General features: G+C 43.0%; 2 protein-coding genes across 3 annotated transcripts; one reads left to right on the forward strand and one right to left on the reverse strand.

Annotated features, from left to right (window-relative positions):
• Positions 1-168: 168 nt before the first annotated feature.
• Positions 169-1,183, reverse strand: pigp (phosphatidylinositol glycan anchor biosynthesis, class P). 2 transcript variants are annotated; one of them, XM_085903084.1, is made up of 5 exons: positions 1,101-1,183; positions 797-881; positions 642-714; positions 449-567; positions 169-353 (listed from the first exon to the last, which is right to left on the reverse strand). In XM_085903084.1, exons 2-5 carry the CDS (start codon positions 876-878, stop codon positions 238-240), a joined length of 390 nt encoding a protein of 129 aa, XP_085759210.1. In that variant the 5' UTR covers positions 879-881; positions 1,101-1,183; the 3' UTR covers positions 169-237. The 2 variants fall into 2 exon arrangements, with proteins under 2 accessions (XP_085759210.1, XP_085759209.1); XM_085903083.1 differs by lacking the exon at positions 1,101-1,183 and having other exon boundaries at positions 797-1,092.
• Positions 1,184-1,368: 185 nt separating this feature from the next.
• rexo4 (RNA exonuclease 4) lies at positions 1,369-4,533 on the forward strand. The gene is made up of 8 exons (XM_085903078.1): positions 1,369-1,842; positions 1,983-2,278; positions 2,348-2,491; positions 2,585-2,778; positions 2,855-2,943; positions 3,018-3,092; positions 3,188-3,262; positions 3,448-4,533. Exons 1-8 carry the CDS (start codon positions 1,639-1,641, stop codon positions 3,604-3,606), a joined length of 1,236 nt encoding a protein of 411 aa, XP_085759204.1. The 5' UTR covers positions 1,369-1,638; the 3' UTR covers positions 3,607-4,533.
• The last annotated feature ends 6,792 nt before the right edge of the window (positions 4,534-11,325 follow it).

Genomic DNA, 11,325 nt, shown 5'->3' on the forward strand with positions numbered 1-11,325 from the left:
TGCGTATACTGACCCCTTCAGTTCACGGCAAAAATCGACACAGCTCGGCGAGTTAAAAGTTAAATATAGGGTTTTGACGTATTCTTTGTGCGTTAGTCCCGAATTAGTACCGGAAGTATCGGTTCTTGTGACAATCCTAGTTGTATTAAAAAAAACTCCCATAAAAAGTGCTGCTTTAACGCCTTTAATTAAGTAAACAAAGAGTCATTTAATAGGGACCGCCACGTGGTTGGCTGGTTAAAATTTAGGTGACAAATAGAACATCTTGTTGACGTCACTGATGGGAACATCCTTCAGTCTTGGTATTTGACCCTTCTGGGCAACTTCACCCCTCTGGCTTTGTGCAAATCCATCTAAAATATTCAATGAGATAAGAGATTATGTTTTATTGCATTTGTCTTGTTTAATTAAGAAAAAAAGAAAAAAACTTCAATACAATACTGCGTACCTGTAATGTTGTCCAGGGAGTCGAGTGGTGCTGTATTATACATATTGATTCCAAATAGCAACACTACAGAGACGCTTAATGCGACCAGCAGATAGATTGGTGCAGCGAGGGCCCAATACCTACAAGGCATAATTCAAGTTGCAAAAACAAAATATATGGAGCATGTATACTGATGACTGAAATGTCTCTTTACTTTTGAGGCCAATAAGTGAGTCCGACTGAATGAAGCCACTCCTCCGGTATGTATGCCCACAAGCAATAGAGAACTTTAGGGGGAATCAGGATAAATACACCATGACACACTGAACATCAACACAAGTGATGAACTCAAATGTGAGACAAACTTACAGAAACCAAACTGTGAGCCGAGGAATACAACAAAGCCATAGATGGCCCTCTCAGGCAGGGGAGAGGGGCTGCTTTCCATCATAATCTGAAACACATTCAAAATCACAACGGGAATGTCGCTTAATTGCAATACTAAGGATTTCATTTAAAAGCATGACTTCGATTCGTCTTTACAGAAACGGCACAGATCGATGACTCATAACATGACACTTGACGCACTAAACTGTACAAGCTATTCTAGAAAGAAAAAAAACCCAGACATTTAAAACGCAATTATACCAAGTTGGGAAAAATGTAAACACACATTTTACATATCCGTCACTTTGTTTTGGGGAATACTGCACTGGTCAAATGTGTCCGTGTGATACGCGGGGCGGCTGGAAATGTAGAAGAAACTGTTCCTCAATTAAATGTTCAATTATATCTTTATTCTCATATATGGCTGTAAAAATAAACAACAATAAATATATATATATATTTTTTTTTTTATACAAACACCGTTTAGTAGCTATTATCTGCTTTCCACCGCTGGAGGCATATTTGTCTTAGTAAAGCTCAAACGTGTGTTTCTGTCCTACATATTTGAGTGTTACACTAAACGGAGGTGGCTTTTCTGCGTGGTTCCGGTGCATTGGTTAGAGGAAAGTTTGCACATTGGCGTCTGTGCACGCACCACACGAATTTTATTTTAAATAACATTCTCGCTTTTGACGCGTTTATGGAAGAATGTTTCACGACGGAATCAATTTTACAAGCCTGTCCTAGAAAAAGACGCATGACGCAGAGACGACCGTAGCCGCGTGGAGGAGAACTCACCAAATCTGTGAGTAAGAAGCGTTAAAATGAAAGTGGTAGTAGTGTCGAAGGAAAAGAAGCAGGTATCATCTGAAGTCGGAAAAGACAGTTCTGTGCAAAAGAAAAAGAAATACAGGATACGGATGAAGTTAAAAAAAAAGGCCTGCGTCCAAGACTTGGCCCAAAGTCAGCCCACAATTCCTCCAAAAGATCCCAAACAATTTTCTGCCAACTGGAAAGCATTACAAGAGGTAAGCCTTGTTGAGTACGTGCCGTGTAAATATTTTTTTGTCAGTGGTGACCGTGTTTTACATGAGTGAAAAATAGTTTATGTGAATGGTAAATGAACCAAGTTTGTTGTCATATTCAACACTCCCACTGCTGTCCACAGATGCTAAAGTCCAGTCAGACGACGACAGTTGCCCCAAAGGTATCACATCAACAACCCAATGGCCCTCTGCAAGAAAAGAAAGACAAAGCATCCAAAAATGCACATCAGAACAATACCTCCGACGCAAAGACTTTTTCAGCACAAAAAGCTAAACACAAAAAGGTCGACCCCAAGGCTAAACCTCCCGTTGTGTCGGACACACAACAGACAGCCAAAAGAAAAAACAAGATGGATGCAAGCGCCCAGCAAGCGGCCAAGAAGCAGAAAGTCGAGCTAAAGGAGTCCAAACCCACAGAGTGCGTGTACAGCAATGTGTAATATTATATCAACGTTATATGCTTATTTTTTATTTTTTGCTCCCGCAGGGAGGACATTTGGTTTGACGACGTGGATCCCGATGACATTGAAGCAACGGTGGGGGCCGAGGCGGCTGACATCATGCGGAAGAAGCAGGGCATTTACAAAAGTGAGACAGAGAACAAACTGGTCAAGGAGAAAGCCTTTGAGGGGTGAGTAGCCAGCCATCCATACATACACGGTGTTAGCTTCAGTGCTCTCCCTGATGTTTTTCCCCCCCCCCCCCCCCCCCCCTCCATCTTCAGTCTCACCAGAGCCGTCGCCATCGACTGCGAGATGGTGGGCGTGGGTCCCGACGGGGAGGACAGTATCTTGGCACGCGTGTCCCTCGTCAATCAGTTTGGGAAGTGCGTCTATGACAAGTTTGTGAAGCCCACCGAGAAGGTGACAGACTACCGCACGGCCGTCAGCGGCATCCGGCCGGAGGACATCAAGAACGGTGTGTTAGCAAATGCTCCATTTACTCAACATTTCTACATTTTAAAAAAAAAAAAATATTTGTCTCCCAATTTTAGGTGAGGATGTAACGACTGTGAGGAAGGAAGTTGCTGAAATCCTACAGGGAAGAATAGTGGTTGGCCACGCTATACACAATGACTTCAAGGTATCCATGAAATTAAGTGCAGAGTAGACAAAAATCATTTCTGTGTTTTCATGCTATCTTGTCTTCTCTTTAAGATTTTGCTACTGGATCACCCCAAAAAAAAAATCAGAGACACTCAGAAGTATAAACCCTTCAGGAAAATCGCCAAGGTAACAACAGTTGCACAGCCACGAATCTTGTCGTCATTGTTAGATAGAATGTTGATTTTTTTATTTTTTTTTTCTTCCCTCTCTTTCGCTTTTAGACAAATCGACCCGCGCTTCGAGTGCTTTGTAAAGAAATTCTCAACGTCAAGATCCAACAAGGCGAACATTCCTCGGTAAGTCATCGATTCCTCCTTTACGGCACCTAATTGTGTGAATTCAATTGTGTGATCATTTTTATTTTTGCACATTTCAAAATATTCACCTCACTTGTTTGATATAATTTTCCATGTTTCCTAAAAATCCGGCTTTGGCCTCAATTCCGTATTTGCCGTGTAACGCGTCGGTTGAAATGTTGCAGGTCCATGACGCGCAGGCTACCATGAGGCTGTACACGCTTGTCAAAAAAGACTGGGAGGCCCAGATCAAAAACAAAACGGAGGAGAAACCAGAAAAGCGAAGGGCCAAAATCCCCAAGAATGCAAACAAGCGTCCTGTAACAACACGTTTGTCCTTTTAATGTGAGACGCTGACCTGTTATTTCAGAAAAATCTCAATCATTTTGTATTGTTGGATGGATCCTAAAAGTGACTGAGATTGTTTGGATGGCGTGACAAGGGGTTTTAAAAGATCATCAAATGAGTGTTTAGTCAAGAACAAGCCAAACAAAAGAAGTGTTTTTTTATTATGAAGCATTTTCTCTATGAATGCTTGATTGTGGATTTGTGAAATGATTTCTCTCAATTGTGTCTACAAATTGGTTTGTTCTGTTGATTTCCTGGTTGCCTTGAGCTATAGCGTACCCGTACAGTTTGGAATAAAATGTCCCGCAAAATATTTCAAATTGGACGAATGGATCATCATTGAAAATCTGCAGTTCAAAGTTTTGCTTGCTGTTGTTATATTTTCACATGAAAAGTCCAAACGTAATGCACAATGTTGCTGTTTAAAAAAAAAAATCGTAGTAGGACTTAAATTTAAAAACACCACTTTAAACACGGTATGCTGACATTTTGCAACCAACAAAGAAGAGCCCAGAAAATGAAAACAACAGTGGAGGACATCCAGCATTTTGTATCGAGAAAATGAAAACAAGTTTCATTGAGCAAATTTCTGCTGGCGTCGCAGTTTTCTGTTGAACCAATCAACAAACCTCAAGATTTCGACTTTCTGTTTTGGTACCGTGCCACAAATGAAGATGGCAAAAAAAGGCAATTCCAATTTGTTTAGCTTTTTAAGGATGAAAGCCAAATTCAGTTTTTGTCCCAATCAATAAGACAAACATATTTTCCCATCCTCCTCCCAGCACTGCAATTCATTCATTTTTACTTTGTGTTGTTTACTTGAATGTTTTGTTTGTCCGTGGACGGATATAATATAACATATATGGAAACGAAATTTCGATTTCCGTGTGTCTTGACATGTAAAGAAATTGACTTTGATTTGCTGCAGTCTTCACTGTGATTTGTGTGCCAGTATGATTTAGTACGTTAAAGGAGATGAAAGATTGTCCAGTCTCAAAGAAACGGACTTGGAGCTCAGATGCTGCCAAGGCTTTTTGCCTTCAGAAAATAAATCAAACTGTGCTGACAAAGGCATTTTTGTCCATTTCCATTTGAGCTGGCAGTGTTGGGACCGCCTTGTCGTGCGCTTTTTACCCTCTGAGGAAATGACATCTATGTTTTCTCCCCCTCAAGCAGACAGACTTGACATGCACAAGCTTTTGCAAGTGGGGAGATTTTTTTTTTATCATCGTGTAGATAACAACTAAGGATGACTTCAAATTAGAATAACATTAGCAAGGGAGACATACTTTATAAGAAAACATTTTTAGTCTCAGTCTGGCAGGTATTGAACAATTCTTCCCCAAAAAAAAGGCTCGATTATCTCGATTACACTGCCGTCTCGTGGCTAAAGTGAGTAGTTGCAGTAAATTCATCATGATCTGCAAACTGAATTCTTTATATTGTCTTCAGTTGTGTGTGTTTTTTTATTTAAATAATACACAGTATTATATTTCAACATTCCTTGTTGAAAAAACAGAATTCCCCTAGGCTGGAATAAATGAAAGACATTTCGATTCAATTCATTGTTGAACTTTACTACTAACAATAATGTCAACGCTGTGGTGCTTGACCACCCAAAGTATGTTCCGGTCAGTTGCTAGGCTGCTCATTTGCGGTCCTTTATGCATGAGCTACTCTGTGCAGCCGCCTGTCTGTTGACTGATGCTGGCGCTTGAGTAAGAAGCCAGTTGAGCATTCAGTATTTATGCAGCTTGATGAACAAATGCAGTCATCTACTTAACTCACAGTGCTATGGTTGCCTCCCTAAGTGCTAGTGAATGTAGCTCCGGTGAATGCCGTGGCCTTAAAAAGTCCCCGTGCAAGTTTTACGTGAGTCCATTAAATTTGTTTGGGGCACTTGTGTCTCATTATCCTAAAATAACAAAATCTCGCGATTATTAATAATGCCGCGTAACTGAAAAGGCGTTCATCACCTAAAACGTGACCTCATTTTACTTGTTCCGCTCAACTTCAGCCAACTTTTTTTTGGGGCCAAATGGGCTTCTGTTGTAGACTTGGCACGTACAAGGAAGCTTTTTTAAACGGCTTCATTTAACAATAACACAAGCAGCTTGATAGTCAGCACATAACTCGGCTCATTTGGTCATCTTTCCTCAGCGGCCGCACGCACCACAGATACGAGCTAGCCCTTTTTGTCCTTCTACAACCACTGTAATTTTCATGAGATTATATGAAGCACTCACTCTTGGCATTTCCTGTTAATGAGTGCATTAGCAGTCCCGCTGACTGTCGGACATATGCAACGCTGAGTCTGTGTATGTATGTCAAAGCAGTAGTTCCGGTTGAAATGAATTGAAATGACATTAATCGGTTCCAGCATCACTTACATGTTTTTATTAAAGACAAATGATAAAAGCTTGATACGAGAGCATGTTAAGAAATAAATTAGTTTCATAATTACGACATGTCACGACATGTTGGAAGTCACAACTGGGTACCTTTAAGCGGGCGTGACCCAGTGAGTGACACTAACAACATGGCCATAGAATGGTCTCAAAACTGTATTTATTTCGGAATCATTTTAGTTGCGTTTGAGACCAAAATGTTTATGTCGCAAAATTAGGAGGAGCTGGATATTCCATGACGGTTTCAGCAAGCCCAATGTAACAGGTAAAAGGACAAAGCTGCTTTTGATCCAAAAATACTCTCCCTCTCATCATAAAGAAATATTTGAACAGACAACCAAATGTGGTTTTGCCCAAATTTGAGACATTTCATCGAGGATGTCAGTTTTTGCAGCGTGCCACATGACCGCTGTTGGAAACCTGTAGACAAAATGGTGTTTGTGCATCCATCGAGCAGGGAGAGAGAGAGAGAGAGAGAAAAAAAAAGAGAGCAAAGATTGAACAGATGGCAATAAATCAACACAATTCTCACGCGGCTCACTGCCGTGGGTGCGTTTTTTTTCTTCTCTCTCCCGATTTCATTTCTCTATCAATTTGGTATTGATGAAGTTGACCATATGAGCTCGGGTTCCTCCCACCGTTCTGTCTTGGGTCTAATCCGCCCACATGTATCGTCTGAGGGAGGGTAAAAAAAAAAATCGTGCAGGAGGTGACGCTCCTCTGAAGGAACACAGAGAGGGACAAGGCAAAGGGAGCTGGGCTGCATCTCCATTGAAATATTTGGAAAGAAACGAGACAGACAGAGAAATGGTAGCGGGGTATTATTTATTTTGGTCTAGGCAATAACACACAAAGGTGACAGATTCCAAAAAAAAAAAAAAAAAAAAAGAGCGAGAGAAAGCGAGGCAGTTCTCAGGGTGTTTTTTTTTCCTGCTTCATTTCCATCTAAGTAACCAATCTGCATTTTCCCTCTACTCCATTCACTAAATCGCGACAGAAAAAAAAAAAACAAACCTCCCCCCCGCAAAATGAATCATCTGACTGGAGCGACTGGATAAAGTGTAAAATCCTCCAATAACAAAAGAAAACTACGCGCTGATTGATCCTTTTGCCATTTTTTTGGGGCGCACGGAACCTGCACGAGCCGAGTGAGTATTAAGCGTGTCCGTGGATCGAGCGTGCATGTGTTCAATTGATGATGACAGTTTTTTTTTCCGCCTCATTATTGCAGCTTACATTTAGTGAGCGGCGAGGCACATTCAACAAGTCGCGTTTTGTCCTTGCGTGTGCTCGATTCGCCTCCCCACACCTTTACACAGCCGTGACGTGACGTGCAATGTTTATGTATATATTGTGTGTATATATATATATAAGTCATCTGCAATGGTGGGTGTTTCCCCATAGGCTGCAGATGGGCATGCTTCTTGCTCTTTTTTTCTGCACCCTTTGACTTGCATGCGTGTGTGTGTGTGTGTGTGTCAAGGCCTGAGATGGTTTGATAAAGGAATCATATTGCACAACACACTCGCAAGATGTATTGTTAAACATTGGCCGGGATCTCATTCAGGAAGTGGCGGTTAAACGTCTAGACTTGCTCACACAGCATCACCTCCACCTCTGCCAACTTGCTCCATCTTCTGCATTCCGCAGCATCACACACACGCGCACACACGTTCATGCCAAGTCTCCAATTTCATAACGCCCCTGGCTTGCTTCCTTCCTTCCTTCCGTCACTTCCCGCCTGCCAACCGGCTCCGTCGTTTTCTTTCCCGTAACGCTCTCGCCTCTCTTTCCTCCATTTGCTCCCCACCCCGTCCACTCTTTTACACACACTCACTGGTCCTGCATTATAAATCTACAGCTGCTGCTATTTTTAGACTGAGGATAACCCAGAAACCACCAAACCCAAAATGAGCCCACCTGCCAGTAGGATGCAAAAAGCAAGTGATAAGAAGGAAGGAATGGATTCTCCTTTTGGAGGTGAATGACAATTATGGAGGTGGCGCGTTCCTGTCGTGTCCGCCTTGGAAAACCTCCAAATCCTTGACCTTGACGTTAACCTTTCATCCCTGTCCTTCTCAGCTCTCCTCTACCCAGCCTCTATAAATTCTCCTTCCCTTCCCCATGTTGGCTAATCTCTCACTTCCGCCCATTTGCTTTGTCTTGTAGGTCAAACATTGGCTGTTTCAAGTCCATTTGGAGCCCTTGAGGTCGAATGATGGGCCAATTATTGGATGATATGCAATCAAATAATCCCTAATCAAGCTATTCAAAATTCATTCGATTACTACTTTTACATTTGAGAAAAGGAAACCGTAGATGCACAGTTGATGACTTTTTCGTGCAACCAAAACACCAAACTGAGAAAAATCTTTTCAGGACTTGTTCTACCTTCAATGCGCCATATGACCTGTGCAACGCCATTGAAAAAAAAATGGTTAGGTAGATATACATGTTTAATTCAGTTGTACTTGTTAATTGATCATATTAATGGTGGACCAAATTTTGAAATGTTTTATCTTGATCACATTTTTTTTTATATCCGCATTCGGCCAGGGGTGTGTAGACTTTTTTTTTTTTTAAATATCTCTTTCCATAAATGGCTATTCAAGCACCACCTAATGCTAATGACATTTGAGCTTGTCCCACGTCGACTCAATGCTCAAAGTCATTGCTTCCTATCATGATCATCTAGTGAGTGAATTAAAATACTATTTAAAAAAAAAAAATCCGTGATGTCATTTTCACTCAACAGCAGAGGGCAGTATAATGTCAAAATGGCCGCCCCTGAGATGGATAAAAACAGGTGGATGTTTTTGGGTTCTATTTATTGTACTTTAGTTTAGTGAGACCGCATAGAAAATATTGGGAATACAACTTAAAGTATTTGTACTTAGTTACTTCCAACGACCGATGTAAATCAGGAGTGCTTCTGCGTGCTGACCACAAAGGTCAAGACCCCCCCAAGGGGTGTGTTTGCCGTGTTGTGTTTGGATCGGTTGGCCCTCAGGGAGCACCACACCGAATCGAGTAGCCGAGCGGCCCATTTCCTTTCTCTTGGCTTAATTGATTGCCTGCTTCATTCGCGTGCTGGGAATTGGCCACCGGTTTTGTTATGATGACGAGCGCCTTGTTTTCCTTTGAGTGCTGTAAAAAATATTTGCAAGTAGTATGTATCTTAAATTAGGACGGTTCATGAGGATAAAAAAAAAAAACCAACTCACTTGTAGGGGAGGGAGGGGTGACCGCAGTGCTCGGCTGCAGTATCTCCATCTCACCAGAAGAGGACTCTTGTGCACTGAGACTGATGATGCAGAGAAGAGGATGGATGAAGGGAGGGAGGGAGGGAAGCGATCTGGATGGAACAGCATGACGCCTTGTGGTTACATCCTTTGATGAGGGAGCGGGTGGCAGCGAAAGGGGCGGGGGGCGCATAAAAACACACACACACGCACACGTGTGTATGCATGCATGACAAACATTATTTCCCTGCATTGACACCCCATATGCTTGTTTTCCTTCCTCTCGTCCTCTCTAATCACCTATCATCTCCATCATCCATAGCTGCCCTCTTTTCTTTTTTCACAATTTATCCCCCGTTGTCCTTTCCTCCTTCTCATGTACCCATCCTGTCCCCTCCCTCTGTGATTCTTTTTTTTGCTTTTGATGCCAACAGCCAGGTTGGTTCCGCATAGTCAGCACTCCTCCGAATTCCTCTTCCCCTCCCCCTCGCAGTCACTGCATCCCATAATCCCGTGCCCCCCCCCCTCCCCAGTCGCCCCCCCCACCCCCGCTATATGCACCAACCCATTCCCTTTTTCTCGCCGCAGTGTTTGCGCTTCTCTCCCAAAGCGTTTTTTTTCTCTCCTTTTTTTTTTTTTTTTTTTTTGCCCTCCACCCAGGCTGCGTTTCTTAGCGCATTCGGCCAGGTGAGCGGTCGGAGGTGCAGGACACGGTGGCCAAGTCAAGAAATGCTGCAGGAAAAAGAGAGGGAGAGAAAAACAGAAGGGGAGAGAGAACCCCCCCTCCCCGCGTGCGCTTTCCAATGCGTAGAAACACTCCGCCTCCTTTCTCACCTCCATGCTTTTTACCCTTCCTCCATTTTACTGCTCATACCTGTCCCCCCTCCCTCCCTCCTTGTCTCGCTTGCACCACACTGGTTTGCAGCTAAAACAGCCTCCCAAACCTAACCAAATAAACAAAACGCACCCAATCTGCACTTAACTCGCTCGTTGCGAATTCGAGTCCATACTGCGCGTGATCAATAAAGCGACCACACGTGACACCAGGAGGACAACAAAAGGCGTTTAACCACACTTAGAGACAAGTTGTGGCTGAGGGAGTATAAAATATTCAGCAAAACAACGGACAGTTAGATAGATAGTGCAAAGTAAAGCCAATCCGCGGCGGAGGAGCTCTCCGTGGTGCTGAAATCATTCCCCCGGCCAAGTGCGACTTTTCTAGTTAGGAACTTTTGAGTTGCAAAGTTCATGCAGTCCCATAACGTACCTGAATTTAAGCTTCCTTGTAAGAGTTGAAACTGTTTTGTATTTTAAAAAAATATATATTATTGTTAAATAGATGAAGTCTCGACTCTCACTCCTTTAAGGATGATGATGAGGCTTTCAATGCGCAACGTGAGTGTGAGCGAGGTAGGGAAAGTGCAGGAGAGAGAGTCTAAAAAGTGGGAGGGGGCCTGAGTGTTTTTTTTTTCTTTTTTTTTTAAATAGAGGACATAACATGGATGTCCACATAGCTGTGAATGGCGATGCGGGTGTATGTGTGTACCGCAGCCCAATTCATTCACTTTTATGGCACACTCTCCGAGACGATCCAGTGTGATGCATTCACTTGTCTCCCTTTTGGCCTCTCTCCCCATTCTTCCATTTATCTACTCTGTTGGCAGAAAGTGACATAATTGTGCATAGCATGAATTTCGTGCATAACATAAGCATGGACACGTCACACTCCTGGGAGGCAATTAACACACGCACTCACATACATGGTGCTGCGGCACCTGACGTCACAAATGAGTTCGGGATCAGGAGCAAAGTGGGAGGAAGGGGGTGGCGAGCATCCCCCTCCCCATCACCAGGCTCCTTCTTGCCAGTTTTCCACTCTTTTTCATCCGCTCACGAGTGTGTCCATGCAGGGGGGGGGGCACCTTTCACAGTGGCCTAATTAGGGCGAGGATTTGAACGAGCACCGACTTGAGCATCAGTCGGATCAATTTAGAGATTGCCGGATGAGTGAGGGGGAAACGGGGGAGCTGGGACATAACAGTGCCAGGCAATTAAATGACTTTAT

This window comes from Syngnathus leptorhynchus, chromosome 22 (assembly GCF_054491065.1).
Source record: "Syngnathus leptorhynchus isolate UIUO chromosome 22, UIUO_Slep, whole genome shotgun sequence".
NCBI lineage: Eukaryota > Metazoa > Chordata > Actinopteri > Syngnathiformes > Syngnathidae > Syngnathus > Syngnathus leptorhynchus.